This window comes from Curcuma longa, chromosome 21 (genome assembly GCF_044706935.1).
Source record: "Curcuma longa cultivar G26 ecotype Majalengka, Jawa Barat chromosome 21, ITB_CL_G26_1.1, whole genome shotgun sequence".
Classification (NCBI taxonomy): Eukaryota; Viridiplantae; Streptophyta; class Magnoliopsida; order Zingiberales; family Zingiberaceae; genus Curcuma; species Curcuma longa.
The window spans coordinates 796,763-814,487 of record NC_133881.1 but is presented as its reverse complement, the minus strand read 5'-3'; the positions used below and the strand labels follow the sequence as shown (position 1 = coordinate 814,487).

The window sequence follows — 17,725 nt, the reverse complement described above, 5'->3', positions numbered from 1 at the left end:
AAAAAAAATGAAACTTAGAAGTTTTTAATTTTATATTTTAAAATATTAAGGATAACTCATTTTTTAAAATCAGAATAATATATTATTTTATATATTTAAATAATTAGAGGAGATTAAGCTGAGTTGGCAACTGTCTGTTAAGTTAGTAGGTAGATTAACCCGATGACCTGTTATTTTGACACGTCAGCAAGACAGCAATTTAACCAATGAATTTAACATATTTAAAATATTGTTGGCTAGATTTTATTAATATTTTTTTTCTTTTTTTATTTAAGCCACGTAACGCTGGGGTGGGACCAGAATCTCATTGGATAGACTTCCACCTATACTTTCACGCCACGTCAGCCGCGCTCATCGTAACACGAACCCTAAAAAAGGATCCCTAAATCGTTCTTACTTTTTCTCGCCGACGCAACCTCAAGACGACGACGAAGAGGGGGCTGCCAGATCGACGACAGGCAAGGCGCGTAGTCGTCAGAAATCTGGGCCTCGGGAGCCGAATGCGAGGATGGGCTCCTCCGATAACGATAATTGGTTCCTCGATTGCCCGCTCATCGACGACAACCCCAACGCCGGCGCCCATTTCGCGGCCGACAATGGCGGGTTTTATTGGGATGGTCGGGGCCTCGAAACTGTTTCCAATACCAGGTACTCAAATATTCGTTCTCTTGGTAATACGAACAGGAGCTTTGCTACTTCTCTTCGAAAGATCAAACCCCTTTTTTTGTTTATCGCTTGCATAAACGAGTTTATTTTTTTGAAAAAAAAAATCAATTTTCTGCATGATTTTAAGATCGTGGTCATCCGTGCTTGTTCTATATGTATTTTAGGAGCAAATGGTCTTTTTTTTCTTCTCCTTTCTTCTTCTTCTTTGGCTTCTGCCTCTTCTCCAAAGAGGAACACCTGCGTAATTTATTTAATTATTTATTTTGAAACGAGTAGAAACTATAGACCAGGCCTCACAATTTTCTCCTTTTACTGATAATTTCGTCTCATCTTGATATCTAAATTAAATTTTACTGATTGTAGTTTTAATAATCTATAATTTTCTTTTACAGTGTGGATATTGATGATAGCTCCTTTCTAAATTCTGGTGGTTTCAAAGAACCTGGCTCCGCAAAGCGGTTAGGCCTTCATCCTGAGTTTACAGATCAAGTTTTAGGATCCTTTAAAACATAGATTATACTGTTGGTTGGTTTCGTGATTGCTAAGCATTTCATGAGTTGCAGTGTGAGATCAGAGTCCTCTAGTAAACCTTCTTCCAAGGCCTGTAGGGAGAAGATGAGAAGGGAAAGGTTAAATGATAGGTTAGTTTTGTCATCGATTCCTGATTTTGTTTTGTTTAAAAAAACACAGAATTTGTGGTCCTTTTCGGACATGCCTACAGATTTTTGATCTTTTCTCAATTTAAGGTTCTTGGAATTAAGCTCAGTTCTTGATTGTGGGAATCCACCAAAGACAGACAAAGCTGCTATTTTAAGTGATGCTGCACAGCTTGTGACTCAACTACGCAATGAAGCACAGAAGTTGAAGGATTCAAATGAAAGCCTCCTGGAAAAGATAAAAGAATTGAAGGTTTGTTCTCTTTGTGCTTTTTACAATCTTAAAGAACTAGATACGTTCGCAATAGTACAAACTAAGAATTTGATTCCATTTCATGGTTCAAAAATTAGTTGTGGTACATGAAGACATTCCTTAAGACTTTGCTTTTTAGCATGAACCTTCAAATGGTGCAATTCTTTTCATGTTAATTTTGGTTTCACATCACATTCAATGTGCTTATGAAAAGCAGGATGAGAAGAATGAGCTTCGGGACGAGAAGCAGAGGCTAAAGGCAGAGAAGGAAAGTCTTGAGCAGCAAATAAAGCTTCTGAATGCAATACCAAGCTATGTGCCTCAGCCACCTCTAATGCCGAGTCCCTTTGCAGCACAAGGACTAGCACCAGGGCACAAGCTCATGGTCCCTGTTGTCGGTTTCCCCGGCTTCCCAATGTGGCAATACATGCCGCTTTCCGATGTCGATACATCACAGGATGCTGATAACTGCCCTCCTGTTGCTTAACCAATAGGTTGGTCAATCTCAAGAACAATTGCTTTCCATCCCTCCATTAGTGCAGCTGTAGATTTGATGAAACTGCTGACTTGAGTTATGTAAGCTTCTTTAGTTTTGGTCAAGTGGTCACAAAACTTCTAATCTGAGAAATTCTGACAATAATTTCTACCATATTTATGTGAAAACCCTTGGTTTTCACTTTAATCTTGGTAGATATTTCTTAGAGAAATGATCTGTTGCAAAATAAACAAGTTTGTTAGTCAATATTGTATAATTTCTCTCAAATTAGGCATACATGTGAACCTTGTGATGACAGATGGAATACCATAAAGATAAATCACTTGATTAAGGTCATCACTGAACATGCTAAATTGACATGATTCTGCACCTAGAAATTAATTAGTGTAATGAGGTGTATCCGTGCAATATAAGGTACAAATAAACTTCTAGCAACAAACTAAAAGAAATTGAACATGATTAGAGACTTGTAAATAAATTCATTATAGTTTGTGTCAAAATTAAAGTTAAGAACATACGGGAAGGGTCCATGGGCATGTAGGTTCATCTTTATAGCACTGTGTCTCGACATACAGAACCATCTACAAATCATCTTACTGCTGGAGCTGGTAAAAAATCTGATGATTTACAGTCATTCCAAGGAGATTGGTAAGTTCTTAGTACCTGCTCCAGCACTATGTTTTACAGTAGGCTAAGCCGAGGTGAACTACATGAGCTCAAGCAAAGAAGACATAAACTATCAAATCTTCAACATGAGATTCATCTATTAAAAAGCTCTAACCTTCTCGTGACTGTTCGGGAATCCATCGTCTAACTATTCGCTCTTTCACAGTGAATTTGTCCAAGCAACTTGTTGAACTCTTATTGCTATTGCAACTGCTCATAATATAGAGAACTAACAATGTCTTGGCAACTGAGCCACTTAGTCGAAGAGGGCAACAAAGGCTAGGCCATGAACTTAGACGATCAATTTTTGAATTGCTATCTTTCTCAGGTATAACAAGCACCGCATATTCAGCATGGACAAGTGCAGGATGATGCCTGTAAGCCACGAAGTCTACACCATAATTAGTTCCCAAGCGAACCACCCAATTTTTGGATCTTAAATAAGAATATGCCTTGTAGAACTCGGGGAACTCTTTCCTTTCAGAAGTGAAAATTTTCCATAACTCTAATTCTTCCACAGGAGTTTCATCATCTCTCACAATGTTGATGCATTTTAGAGCATGATACATATAGAAAGACTCTTCTGGATTGAGTTGAAAATTTTGTCTGTCATCTTGAGAGGTGAATATTTTGCCAAATGAGGCTTGCTCAAGCAACTCGCCTACCTCTAATTTTACTTTCAGATAAACAATGGAGCCAGATAAAGTAGCATTACTCTTGGATTGCTTTAGAGAAGTTTGCAATTGAAGAACTATTTTTGACATGGGATTTGCACGAGCAATATCTGCAAAACCTTTTCTCTTCCATCTTGGCCCACTTAACTTCATTATCTACCATGCCAGGGAAAGACAGATTTGAAAAGGTAAAAATGAAGAATAAATCATAACTGTAATGGGAGAAAAAATAGGACATCATGTATGTGTAAGAATGAACAAATCAAAGTTATGGTAATTGGTAACACGTATAGATCTAGTTTATATCAATAAAACACAAAATGTAATTCCTATACTTTATCTATCAGACTATGATCTTTGATTCTATTTTCCCTCATTCCATGCCAAATTAAAAACAACAAAGTACTATCTTAAAGAACCCAATTTTCTCAATGATATGTATTAATTTTTTAATCCAAATACAACCAGTATTTAGATTTTTTTTTTTTATTATAATTAAGTGATACATTTATTTTCTTGATTAATATCTCAATATAAATGAGTCACAGCATATCTTCTTTTCTTAATTAAAACATATCATCCTAACAATAGGCATTATTGCCCCAAGGCATCAACAGTGGATTAAGTAGAGTAACAAAACGAAGATAGATAACAGACACTACTAAAGCATTTTGATCTATGCATACGAGGACGACTCATTCATGGCATGTTAAGAATAAAATCTCAATATCTAGTGACACTGTAGAATACGAGGTTCAATATAAGCAGATTCAAACACACTTTAATTGTATGAAAATATTCGTTTCATTAAAATATCAAGTATTAGTGAATTTTAACTCAACATGACTTTCAGAATAAGAATGAATATAACTAGTTACTGTAAATTTCTCAAAGAAAAAAAACAATACTATACCAGAGTTATGAAGGATTGCTCTGATTAAATAAGATAAAAAAAATATTAGTTTTGTGCACGACCAAAATCTATAGATGGAAATACACAAATATTCATTGATTTAATTTAATAAACTTGAATAATTAAACTCTATCATTAATTCCTGTACAAAACGAACATTAGACCGCATAGCGCAGTGGATTAGCGCGTCTGACTTCGGATCAGAAGGTCGTGGGTTCGACTCCCACTGTGGTCGTTGTTTTTAATTTTCTTCCTTTTTTTATTATTATTCTACTAAACATCACCAGGAGCCTACTCTGCAAATTCACGATGTGAACAGGACAACGCACAGTAGTAGACCAATTAAAAAGAAGCTCATTTCTTTTAACAAACAGCACACACTTTATTCTCATTATTCGTCCCAATATATTAGTTATTAGAGGATCCCAATATTAATATATATATATGGATCGTAGCTCAAACACATGCACACAAACTCACTCGAGTTATTAGAGGATCAACCATTGGCAGCAGATCATATATATCTGATCTGTCTTTAGCTCTAGCATCAGCCGTTTCTGTCCGCCGACTAACCGGTCGCACGGCTGGAACTGCGTGAAGCTTTACCCAAGGCGGACGCTGCCCCCTTCTTGAACCTTTCGTGTAACTGCTGCCCGTGCACATGACCCTCCACGTCCGCCGCCAGCCCTTCCCTCTCCGCCTTCTTCTTCTTTCTCTTCTGCAGGAAACAAAACACGGCCGCCGCAAGGAACGCGAGGAGGAAGAGGCCGCCGAGGGTGGCGACCACCACGATGACCACGGTGTGGTTTGGGCTCGGCGGCGGCGGTGGAACTAGCGGTGCAGCTGGAGCGGGAGGCGGTGGCAGTTTGGGAGTCGGAGGCGGTGGCGGCGGTGGTTTGACACTCGGAGGCGGTGGTGGTTTTACAATCGGAGGCGGCGGGGGGCTTTGTCGTGGAGGCGGTGGTGGCTTTACACTCGGAGGCGGCGGCGGCTTTACAGTCGGAGGCGGCGGGGGGCTTGGTTGTGGTGGAGGTGGTGGTTTTACACTCGGAGGCGGTGGGGGTCTTGGTTGTGGCGGCGGCGGTGGCTTTACAGTCGGAGGCGGCGGGGTGCTTGGTTGTGGCGGCGGCGGTGGCTTTATAGTCGGAGGCGGCGGTGGCATTACATTCGGAGGCGGCGGAGGGCTCCCTCGAAATGGCGGCGGCGGCGAGTTCACGATCGGAGTGGGAGGTGGGGGGCTTCGACGGGGTGCCGGAGGCGGTGGCGTGGGTGGTTGCCTTGCGGGGGGCGGAGGAGGAAATACTAAGGCCATTGATCGTTTGGTAAAGGGCTTGCAATGAGAAGAGACGATTGCTCGAGGTGGTATTTATAGTAATAGCCGCGGAGGGCCATCAAATTGTTGGTGTTGATAAGGTGATTTCATGCAGCTCATGACTTGGCTCCCATGCCAAGGCTTTTGCTCATCGCGCTTGCTTCCAATCATCATCATCATCGTCCCGTCATCGTCGTCGTCTATCACTTTGCTCACTTCGGAGTAAAGATAACTATTTACTTGAGACTCTGCAGCGCTTCTCTTCTTCCTTTTGCCCATTTTCCAGAGCAAAGTTTAAGCCACCAGGAAGTATCTTCATCACTCACGTTTTACAGCTAGAGCTACATTTCAGATGCTGGTTCGTATTTTTCTTTCTTTCAAGTGTCACACTGCACTTAGAACTTGATGAATAATTAATAGTATTCTACATGCTATTTATATATTAAGAAAAGAATTTAATTTTTTAAAGAAATATAATTTTTAATTAAAACAAAAGATATGTATTATAATCCTGATTTTCTTTTACTCATTGACGGAACATTTCTTATCCCAAGTGAATGTTCTCCGCAATGCTTCTTCCTCCTGCAAAGGTCGCTTGAGCTTGGTTAGTGATGAAGTATAGTATCATAGTTAATCTATCAGCAACGACTTTAAAGATCACTTTATACATTAATTATAACATGAAATAGACTTATAGTTCTCAACTTTTGTGTGATGTGACTTTCGAATCAACACCAAGAGTGTATGATTTATTTACTTTAGCAGGGCTGATGATATAAAGAATTCTCCAACAGCTGAACTAAATTATTATCCAATAATATCCCATGCTGACTTAATCACACTGCACTTAGAACTTGATGAATAATTAATAGTATTCTACATGCTATTTATATATTAAGAAATGAATTTAATTTTGTAAAGAAATATAATTTTTAATTAAAATAAAAGATATGTATTATAATACTGATTTTCTTTTACTCATTGACGGAACATTTCTTATCCCAAGTGAATGTTCTCCGCAATGCTTCTTCATCCTGCAAAGGTCGCTTGAGCTTGGTTAGTGATAAAGTGTGGTATCATAGTTAATCTATCAGCAATGACTTTAAAGATCACTTTATACATTAATTATAACATGAAATAGACTTATAGTTCTCAACTTTTGTGTGATGTGACTTTCGAATCAACACCAAGAGTGTATGATTTATTTACTTTAGCAGGGCTGATGATATAAAGAATTCTCGAACAGCTGAACTAAATTATTATCCAATAATATCCCATGCTGACTTGACAAATCTAGTGGAATACTAATCCGGTCTTGGGGATTTATCATCTCCGGAGTGCCTTCTTGATTTCCATATCATTTATCTCCTTGTTAAGTTCTTCAACTTGTTGGTGTGTAAGTCTTAGCTCCATCTCAAATATCCTATGATCAACTCTGGTAGTCTCTGTAGTATTGTAGAGCCAGCTAAAGTAGGAAGGGAGATGAATAATACTGGTATTTTAAAATTTTATTTTTCTAAATAAAAAATCAGAACACAACAGAATAAACAAATAAAAAAAAGATATAAGAGACTATATTTTACTTGATTCACAATCCATTAAAATTGTTATTTCAAGATTTATGATGTGTTAGGTGGATCGTCCTTTGAAAATCACATTTGAATCTTCTCTTTTTTGAAAAATTTTTGGAGGTGAAAAAATCTTTTACAATCAAGGAGATTCCAATAAAAGATTACTGTATCTTAAAATGAATGTAATAATATAAAGGTTACCAAATTAAATTCGATGGATTCTGAAACTTGACGGATTGGAATGAACTTGAAGTAACTTCGGGCGTAGAAGAGCAAAACTTGAGCGAGAATTGATTGCTTGAATGTTTTGATTGATATAATTGATGTTTTGAGTCTCTGAGTCGAAGTTGTTTTTATAGTGTTTTTTCAATCGACTGAATAAGATCATTCAATCGACTAATCCACGGTTTATCCCATTCTTGTTATTGATCAGATCAATTTTCTGATTGACCAATAAAATACACAAAATATCGATCAACTGATCAATGTCCACGCTAGCTTCCCATCTAGGTTCATCTGTTGATTGGATTTGTTCAGACACCCAATTGACTTTTAGTCGCCTAATACTATGTCATGTCAGCATTTCAAACTTTTTCTTCTATCATGTTAGCTTCCTGAGACTTATCCTTTGCCTTGTCAGTCACATATTAGCATCTCAGAGCTTATCCTTGCCATATCAGCTTCTTGAAGTTTATCCATAACACGTCATCTACCACATATCTGGTACCACATCAACACCTTTCTGTTAATTCTAACTATTCAATTATTTGGTCAACCATATTCTCCTTTTTGATCGCTTACTTTGTTTAGTGCCCGATTTTCTGACTACTAGGGCTTCTATTTGATGTACAGTGCTGCTGATCCACCAAGACTTTCCTACTAGATATCCAGTTCCTCAACCCATCTAGTCTTCCTTTACTTGATATCCGATCAACTTGATAGACTAAGATTCTTTTCTGCCTAGTGTTTTGTTCTCCTGACTCACTAGAGCTCTTCCTATTAAGTGATATACACATTCAACACCCCAATCAGATTTTCTATTTCTAATGTTAAATTCTTTATCATACATCAAAATATAAATTTGATTATTTAATATTGTCTGTACTAACAATCTTTCTCTTTTTGATGTTTGACAACCTGATTTAAAGTTAAGAGAAAAACATATTACTTTAAATACATTTAAGTTAAGATATTTTTTTCTTTCTGTTAGGATTTTTTATTTCTTTTATATCTTAAGATTTTGGGTCTATATAAGCGCTTGTTTAGTTATTATTTAAGGAAAGTTTTTTGATTTAATAATATTTTCAATAGTGCTATTTACTTTTCTATTTCTTGATATTCTTCTGAATCAACAAGTTTTAGAAGATTGATTCCAACATTCATAGTAGAACCAACAGAAACAATACAATCTGCAAGATAGTTGTTATCCCGTCCGACGTCACCAGCCTAGACATATACTTAGCTTAGCTTTTCTAACATATTCTGAGCTTAACCGGTCTTGATACCATGCTATCAAGATCAAAATCCTTATTCCTTATATTTGCCCTATTTGTCCATTCTAAGTTAAGCATTTAATGAACATGGAATATACTAAAAATATGTATGAGGATGACAAGCATTATAATAAATTTATTAAGATTGCAAATAGTTAACTAAATTAACAAAGCAATTAAATACATGAATGCTACCCCTGAGTTGAGGCTTTACTGACTATGAAATAAAATTTTCCTATCTCCCTCGATTACAACTTAGATATTTTCTATCTAAATAATGAATTTATTCTTTAGCACTTCAGACATGATTTAGGAATCCAAGCTTTGACTGCTTATGATATATGATTAATTTTTAACTTGTATCAAAGTTTGGATTTGTTGTACATAGCTCATTGAGATCCAAATATCATGTCTAGATACTTGGAGCTCAATGTGAACTTTTCCAATAACCATAAGCTCTTCAACTTGACCTTTCAAGAAAGAATTTTTTTTCCTCAAGTTTTTGAATGTGAGTTGAGGTTCCTTCTTAAACTTGATTAGTTGAAGAAATAAGGTTGATCTTCTCCTTAGGATTTTTACCTCCTTAAGGAGTGACCTAACTCGTTCTTTGGACTTAGCTAATTTATTAGTTAAACATATAATTACCATATATAACTTTTCTACTAAAGGAGAGGTTACCTCATCATCTAAGTCTTCTTGGTCTGGATTTGTCTTTGGCTCAGACTCCTGATTTGACTCAAACTCAGATTCAAATTTTGCTACATATTCTTTAGCAATCAGTGCCATGAAGCTGACTTAATCTGGGTCATTGATTTTGAGTCTTCTGAAGATGACTCGTCCAAGGTGGCCTTAAGTGTCTTCTTCCTTCGTTATGTTGTGGGTTTCTCCTCCTTCGTTAAGTCCTTTAGTTTAGGGCATTCTAATTTGTAATGCCCTTTCTCATTGCATCTATAGCAAGTTACCTCCACTTTGGCTCTGCTAGTTTTACTTGGACCTATTGTCTGTATAACCCTTTTTTTAATCTCTTTTTGTGAAACTTTTCTTTTTCTTAATCATCTTCCAGACTAAGTTCATGATTTTCAAAGTTAGCTCTTCGTCATCTTCGTCTAACTCTAATTCATCCTCTGACTCAAGCTCTGGTTGTGATTTTGATTTTATCTCCATGCTCCTAGTTTGACTTGTAACTAAAGCAATGCCTTTATCCTTTGACTCAAGTTAGCTTGCTCATGTAATTCAAGTTTATAAAATAATTCATCAAATTTAATGATAGATAAGTCCTAGATACTTTGTATGCACCTACCATAGATGCCCACAAAGTGTTTCAGAAAAATACTTTTAAAGCATACCTTATTATATCGTGATTTTTGACTTTTACCTGATTGAATGAAGTTCGTTCAAGATGTCCTTGATTCTTGCATGTAATTGGCTTACGAACTCTCCATCCTACATTTGATAATTTTGTAATTGACTAAGTAATAAATCTATTTTAGCTACCTTAGAGTCATTGCTTCCTTTGTGAAGCTTGATCAGTTTGTCCTATAAAAAAATAATAAATCCCAGTTAGTCTCATGGACTCAATCCCTGGGGGTGGCCCGACCCGACCTTGTCCTATAGATCCTTGGTGATGTTGAATGAACCTACACGATTTAGTTGTTCCTTAGTTACACCACACTATAGTGTATTAATGACCTTGGCATCAACTTCGGCTCTTTTCTTGATGTTGGAGGCCCACTTTTCCCATTCCAAAGGTTCTTCATGCTCGATGATTGATAGAGTGAATCCCCTCTTCACAATGAACCACATTTCAATTTGGGTATGATCTTCAAATAATATTCCATTCGCCCCTTCTAGTAGTCAAAGTCATTTCCCTCAAATAACAAAGGGCAAACAATACTATATCCTTCTAAAAATCTTGATGGACCATTATTATAATCATAGATGTTTAACAAGAAAGATTGCTCCAAGAATTTTTAAGGTTTTGGATAAGTAGTTCAGATAAAATAATACTAAATAAAATTAAGGTGGTTAATTTTAATTTAAAGATAGAAAATAAAAAACTTTCAATTTGATTTCTTAACTTTCTAAATAATAATAAGATGGATTTGATCTAATTTTTTAGATAAAAAATCTAGAATGCTTGAACAACGATTAAGCCAATTCAGAGCATCTAAGCTCTGATACCAATTGTAGAACTGTAGAGTGTGCTAGGGGAGGTGGTAAATAGCGCTTGTATATTAAAATCTTCTTTTTATTCTTTTTTGAAATAAGAAATTGGATGCATTGGAATAAACATATACAAACAAAGACACAAGACACAATGCTTTACATGGTTCACAATTTCTCAGAATTGCTACTCGAAGGTTTATGATTCGTCAAGTGGATCGCTTCCCAAAAATCACCTATGAATCTTCTCCTTTTCAAAAACCTTTCGAAGGTAGAGAAACCTCTTACAATCAAGGAAATTCCGATAAATGATTACTGTATCTCAAAATGAATGCAATAATAAAAGGTTACCAAATTAAATTTGGTGGATTACAAAGCTCGATAGATTGGAATGAACTTGAAGTAACTTCGAGCGTAGAAGAGCAGAACTTGAGCAAGAGTTGATTGCTTGAATGTTTTGATTGATATAATTGATGTTCTAAGTCTCTGAATCAAAGATATTTTTATAGTGTTTTTTGTTTGACTGAATAAGACCATTTAGTCAACTAATTCATAGCTATCCCATTCTTGTTGCTAATTAGATCAATTTTTGATTGACCGAATAACAGGTCCGGTTGATTGATCAACGTCCACACCAACTTCCCCTCTAGCTTCATTTGCTGATTGGATTTGTTTAGACACTTGATTGATTTTCGATCACCTGATACTATGCCAGGTTAGCTTTTCAAACTTTATCTTCTGCCACGTTAGCTTCTTGAGACTAATCCTTTGTCTTGTCAGTTGCCACGTCAGCATCTTGGAGCTTATCCTTGCTATATTAGCTTCTTGAAGTTTATCGATGACACATCATTTGCCACATTAGCAAGCTTTGTTTATCTGACATCACATCAACACTTTTCTATTAATTTTGACCATTCAGTTATCTGGTTGATCGAATCCTCCTTTTCGGTAGCTCGAACTATTAGGTCGATTGATCGACCCTTTCAGTCAACCAAAACTAAGTTTCTACAAAACCAAGTTAGCACGATTGATAATAAATATTTATATTAAAATGCATATTCTACTGATAGTAAAAATTGTCTGACCTTGACTTTGAAATGTATGTTGGTTTCTTGGTTGGATCATCGCTTAGCTATAGGGTTACCCCAGTCTCAAGAAAAAGACGCTCCTCACAGTCTTCTTTCAAAAGGATCTCTCTTGAACTTACCTTGCTTTTCTTACTTGGCCAAATGTCTGATTCTACTGATCTGTTTGGATTGCTTTATTTAGTGTCTAATCTTTGATCCACCAAGACTTTTTTCTACTTGATGTCCAACCCCGTTGACCCACCAAGTTTTCCTTCTATGTCTGATTTATCAACCCATCTGGTCTCCTTTACCTGATGTTTGGTCCAATTGATCCACCAAGACTCTTTCTTCTGCCTAGTGTTCAGTCCTCCTGACCTAGTAAGATTTTTTCTATTAAGTGATCTGCACACTCAAACACCCAAATCAGATTCCCAATTCCTAACTTTAAATTCTTTGTCATACATCAAAATACAAGTCTGATTATATGGTATTGTTATAGTGCCATTTGTCTTGTTCTAGTGTTAGAAACCATGCTCATAGGATTAAGCTTTCTGTTTTTAACCAAGAAGACCCTTAAAGTGCTAGTCTTGGAGGTTCTTTGATGTATAACTAAGTAATAAGAACTAGTTGTTTTATCAAAGTGTTATTTTACTTCTATCAAATATTTGTACTAGTTTACTAAACCACATACCTAACTTTTACTAATATCTAAATCATGCACCATACTTTCATATTTACCAAATCATTCATCTCTTTTCAAAAATACTCCTCCCTCTGTACACATATTTATTTGCATAACTCAACCTAAATAATATATTATGGGCTTATAAAATTTAGACAACTTAGTATAATTTTTGCATAACTCAACCTAAATAATGCACTCCTAGGAGCCCCTGCATGTCATTAAAATGTGAACAAGTTGATTGCCCAAAGTCCGAGTGCAAGGCCTACGCGTAAAATTGTTTACGCGTAGTAGATGATTAACTTTGTTCAGCAACCCCCTAAATCCTAAACTCTAAACCCTAAATCCTAAACCCTAAACCCTAAACCCTAAACCCTAAAAGACACAGGAGCTCGGGCACAGACAGACAAATTTGCTGAAAATATCTGCTCTTTTTGCTGTGATCACTAGCTAGGTAGCTTCAATCTTTACAGTAAAACAATGATCCTACAGAATCAGAAACCATATGCTGCAGCAAAAATGGAAAACATAACTGAAATGCAACATGGAGATTATAAATATCTAGTTTTCACACACAAAACGGAAAGATAGTTCGAGCATCTCCTTGTTCACATTTTAATTATTGGAGAAAATAGAAAAGGGCCGACGTTGAAGTAGATTTGACATAGAAGATGCACCAGAAAGGCCTCATCTAACCATTCTGGCTCTTAGTACCTATGTTCTTGCTTCTCTTTCTCCTTGTAATATTGGACATAACTGCAATAACAGATAAGATATCACATTATGGAATCGGATACAATAGAATAGATCATTAATATACTATTCGAAATTGAAATGCTGGTGATCTGAAAATACATTCAAATATTGCACTTTTTCACTACCTTTTTTTTTTCTAGAGGAAAAAAGAATAAAATGATGAAGTATATATATTACACTAATAAACTTTTTTAAGTTAATCATCTGATCTTGGTAAATAGGGAAGAATCCTAGTACCAAATTTGAGATGTGATGGATTCATAATATTGATCATGCTTGGTATTGCAAGAACTGATGCACTCTCATCTCATTCTCATATTAGTAAACTCCTAATATGATATAAATAGGGATACTATTATTACTAATGAGTTATGTTATAGGTTGAAATGCTTGTTATTCTTTCTGAAATTTCCAAAACAACCATAATTCAATTAACCATGGTTTATCATTTCGTCCTATATAGTCGGTAATCATCATTCAATTAACCAAAATTCAATAAACCCTAAACATCTCGAGTTGCCTGCCCACCAACCAACACGTGGAATTCTTGAATACAACACCTATCCACGAGCATGTGAGTTGTCACACAAGGATAACAAGCACAAAAGCTTTCACTAAGACTTTCATGGGTTTGCAACGGCTATGACATGACAATGAGTTTCCATGGACATTGCAATGATGGCAAGGCTTCTGATATATCCGCTACGCTTCCACAAGGAACACAACTCCTCCCCCTCTTCTCCACCTAGGGTTGGTGCTCAGCACAATAATTGGCATTGGCACATAGCATGGTTGGCACATAGCACGGTCAGCACATCTCATTTCAAGTAAGGATCAAAACCTCAACTTGAAGCAAAATTTCAAACCTTGCAATTAACTATGAAGTTATTGTAGCCTCATTGTTAGCAGTAAACAAACCAAATGAGAGAATACTAGCTAAAAACAATGTTCAACATAATCGAACCCATGTTGATCTAAGCCAAGTGTCAACAAGACTCAACACTGAAGCTATCATTCCAAGTGGATACCAAAAATGATATCTATATTAAAATTTAAACCTTCATTTGAGCACCATTATGATCATTATTAAGTTTTCTTGTCCCAATTATTTTGGGTCGGGTACATATGGAGCTCATAAATCATGCAACGTCTAGATATTCATCTCATGACTTGCGCTATTCATGCCAATGTCATGACTTGCGCTATTCATGCCAATGTAAAACTATAAAATAATATAAAACTCATCATCTTTCAAAAACAAATAACTATATACATGATGTAAGAATAGGTAAACTTTTAAGGTTACTTTTAAATAAATAATTTGTTTATTAAATAGGTAGAGTCTCTCATAATAGTGTCATGTCTTATAATTTGTCTCCCTTTTGATCATGTTTAATTTTGAGTTTTATTGGATCAAATTAGTATCATGCCCTAAATTGCCCTAGCTATAAAATATTATCCCTTTATTCAAATTCATACAAGGTTGTATCACTTATAACATTTCAAATCATTAAAACTATTTTCACTATATCAACTAAGGGTGCGTTTGGTTCAAGGTAATCATGCATAACCCTGGTTATGTGATTACCAAATTATGGGAAATAAAACATAACCTAATGTTGTTTGATTCAATATTAAGTAATGCAATAAAAACTTATTTCTTTGGAGGTTTTAGTGTATAACTTAGTTTAACATTTTATTTAGAAAATAGTAATAATATAATTCATAATTAGGAAATAAATTTATATGAATATATAGAAATTATTAGATTTTTTCAAGATTTTTAAAATATTTTAATGGGATAAATCAATTGGGTTTAAAAAAGTTTATTTTGCTATCCTATTTAAACTGAGAGTTGATTGAAACTTAACCCTAAGTTTGAAAAATTAAAACCTAAGTTTTAATTAAACTCTTCCTCTTTCCTCTTCCTGTTTGTTGCGAGCACCTGCAGCACTGTTGTCGGAGCAATCGCTGACTGAGTGCACGTCCGCCGACGTTGTCTCCGTCCACGCGAGACGCAGACACCCCATCCTTCTCCTTCCTAAGCCACATGAGATGTCGATGCACGTACCACCTGCCACCTCCAGCCCCTAGCAAGATTTCCGTGAAGGAACAGCGGCGACATCGAGCCAGCACGACTTGCCAACCATCTTATTTACGGGACCGGTGAGCTGCCTTCCACCTTCGACCCTAGCGAATCTTCTGTATAAAGGAACGTCGGTGACCGACGTGGCTGGATTCTCGATAAACCGGGAATTGAGGAAAACCTCAAAAATCTGAGGTAATCACATTCCGAGTTGAATCCCCCGATTGCTGACGTTTGCTCACAATGTCAAACATACTTCATTACTCAGGAATCGCCCAATACCTAAACCAAACAAGATTTTTGTTGATAACCTTACATGGATAACTAAGGTTATTTATGATAACCTTGAACCAAACGCATCCTAAATATTTTTTATTTCCCTTTGCCTTTTATACATTCAACTCTAATTAGTTAAACTTCTCTAACCATAGAATATATTGATTGCCATTAAACATGTTACAATCTTAACCTATTTTTTTCATGTGGCAATCTATAATTATTCCTAGAGAATATCATTTTTTTGGTTTATCTTTTCTATTAGCCCAATAAATCCATCTTAGCATTCTTATCTCCAGTAGATTAATCTTATTCTTAACATCCAAACATTTTTATTTACAAAGTATGGCAAATTGTACCACAACCTTATAGAAATTTCACTTCACCTAAGGGGTGCCTGATGATTAATGATTACACAACAATCCAAAAGTACTTTTAATGCAAGATGGTGATAATCTTAAACTTAGAAACGTTACAAAGAGGAAAAATATCATAAATTGAAGAATTGTCGTTACATGAGGAGTCAAACCCCTTCTATAAACCAAATGATAAGATTGAGTCTCCAAATACAAGGCCAAATTTAATCTAAATATTTATAATAAAATTTTAAAACTCAAAACAACTTTTACAAAATAACTTGTAAAATTTAAAACATAAAAAAAAATTAAAACAAACCCCAATCTTGAATTGCATTGACTTCTTTTCTACAATCCACTCTTTCTCATATGAATTGTATCTTCATACCAATGTCTTTTTTCTTGAGCAATTGATCCATGATATCTGAAAGGAACTTTTTCTCTATCCACCTTGATTATTCTCTTAGGTTTTTTCCATATGAATATTGCATTTTATACATATAGTGTTCATTTTGCTTAACTTAAAACTCTTAGTTCCTAAAGTTGTTCTCAACAATTCAAATTTCACGTCTACACTTTATATTCTCATCAATTAGCACAATATCATTTTCAAACAACTAATTTGAACATGAATACACTCCTTTTTTTGATAGAAGAACAGAAATTGATCAAGAGTTAAGAGTACAATATTTGTCAAGTCCACACATGATATAAGCATAAACAATAAAAATAAAACCAATTGAGATTGCTTAAGGCCCGCACCAAATGTAAATCTGCTGCAAGTCTGAGTGAAAAACGGAAATAAAAAAATGTAGCTTATTTCATAGAAAAACTAGTAAGTCCAAGATAAACGCTTTCAGTAGAAAGCTTGAGGGCTCAGACATCGGCCATTTCAATACTGCAACTGATTCACAACTCCATAAAACAACTTGTGTCATATAAATTTCGGAAATTTGTAGTAGTGAAGTACAAGAAAAAAAAAGAGGCGTAAAATATTTCAACCACAACTATGGATCCAAACCCCATGATATCGTTGAAACTGAAACAAATTTGGGGCTTTTCACGATGATTTAGCACGTAGCATAGTTTAAAATCAGAAAAGGCAGATCAGCCGTTGAAATATTAAATTGCATCTAAGTAAGCATCCAATACATGAAAGAAGCTACCAAAGGCTAAAGCGATGCGAACCTATCCAATTACACTACAGATGCCTGTCAAAAATGTGGGGGGAAAATGCATCTTTCTTCAATCAAAGTGATATACCTGTAGGTACCAACTAGCGGGGTGAGTAAGAGGGTAGCACTGATCCAGTTCTCGGAGACCTTGTGGTGGATCTTGCCAGGGAGATCCTTCCACAACCCGGGCATCACCTTCTGCTGGAACGGCGACAAGGCATAGATCACCGCCTTCATACGCACCGGCGTCTTCCCCATCGCTCTCGCTTCTTCTGTCAACCGAACTCCGAAGCCCTCGCCTCGCCGCTTACCGGTCGATCGCCCACCGCCCTGAATCAAGACAAATAATGGAAGTTACATGGGCTTCAAACAACTGTTGGGCCCAAAACTATCAGATGGGCTTGTACGGGCCCAATCTATCGATGTAAATTTGCTAAATACTCCCTAAAATTTAGAACATTTCA

The 17,725-nt window shown here is 36.0% G+C and overlaps 4 protein-coding genes and 1 non-coding gene across 7 annotated transcripts; 2 read left to right on the top strand and 3 right to left on the bottom strand.

Annotated features, from left to right (window-relative positions):
• The first annotated feature begins 416 nt into the window (after positions 1-416).
• Positions 417-2,245, top strand: LOC141814667 (transcription factor ILR3-like). The gene is made up of 5 exons (XM_074702604.1): positions 417-648; positions 1,059-1,124; positions 1,230-1,307; positions 1,413-1,575; positions 1,793-2,245. Exons 1-5 carry the CDS (start codon positions 509-511, stop codon positions 2,060-2,062), a joined length of 717 nt encoding a protein of 238 aa, XP_074558705.1. The 5' UTR covers positions 417-508; the 3' UTR covers positions 2,063-2,245.
• Positions 2,161-3,568, bottom strand: LOC141814665 (putative tRNA-splicing endonuclease subunit Sen2). 3 transcript variants are annotated; one of them, XR_012600507.1, is made up of 3 exons: positions 2,590-3,568; positions 2,379-2,435; positions 2,181-2,286 (listed from the first exon to the last, which is right to left on the bottom strand). XR_012600507.1 is itself a non-coding variant. In XM_074702603.1 (2 exons), exons 1-2 carry the CDS (start codon positions 3,562-3,564, stop codon positions 2,249-2,251), a joined length of 750 nt encoding a protein of 249 aa, XP_074558704.1. In that variant the 5' UTR covers positions 3,565-3,568; the 3' UTR covers positions 2,161-2,248. The 3 variants fall into 3 exon arrangements, 1 of the variants encoding a protein (XP_074558704.1); XM_074702603.1 differs by lacking the exon at positions 2,379-2,435 and having other exon boundaries at positions 2,161-2,286; positions 2,853-3,568; XR_012600506.1 differs by having other exon boundaries at positions 2,379-3,568.
• A 917-nt stretch (positions 3,569-4,485) lies between these two features.
• On the top strand, positions 4,486-4,559 carry TRNAR-UCG (transfer RNA arginine (anticodon UCG)). The gene has a single exon. It is a non-coding gene; the product is annotated as a tRNA-Arg (tRNA).
• Positions 4,560-4,892: 333 nt separating this feature from the next.
• LOC141814663 (uncharacterized) lies at positions 4,893-5,636 on the bottom strand. The gene has a single exon (XM_074702601.1). The coding sequence runs from the start codon at positions 5,634-5,636 to the stop codon at positions 4,893-4,895; it is 744 nt and encodes a 247-aa protein (XP_074558702.1).
• A 7,505-nt stretch (positions 5,637-13,141) lies between these two features.
• Positions 13,142-17,587, bottom strand: LOC141815443 (cytochrome b-c1 complex subunit 8-like). Its single transcript, XM_074703389.1, has 2 exons — positions 17,350-17,587; positions 13,142-13,368 (listed from the first exon to the last, which is right to left on the bottom strand). Exons 1-2 carry the CDS (start codon positions 17,517-17,519, stop codon positions 13,320-13,322), a joined length of 219 nt encoding a protein of 72 aa, XP_074559490.1. The 5' UTR covers positions 17,520-17,587; the 3' UTR covers positions 13,142-13,319.
• Between the last annotated feature and the right edge of the window lie 138 nt (positions 17,588-17,725).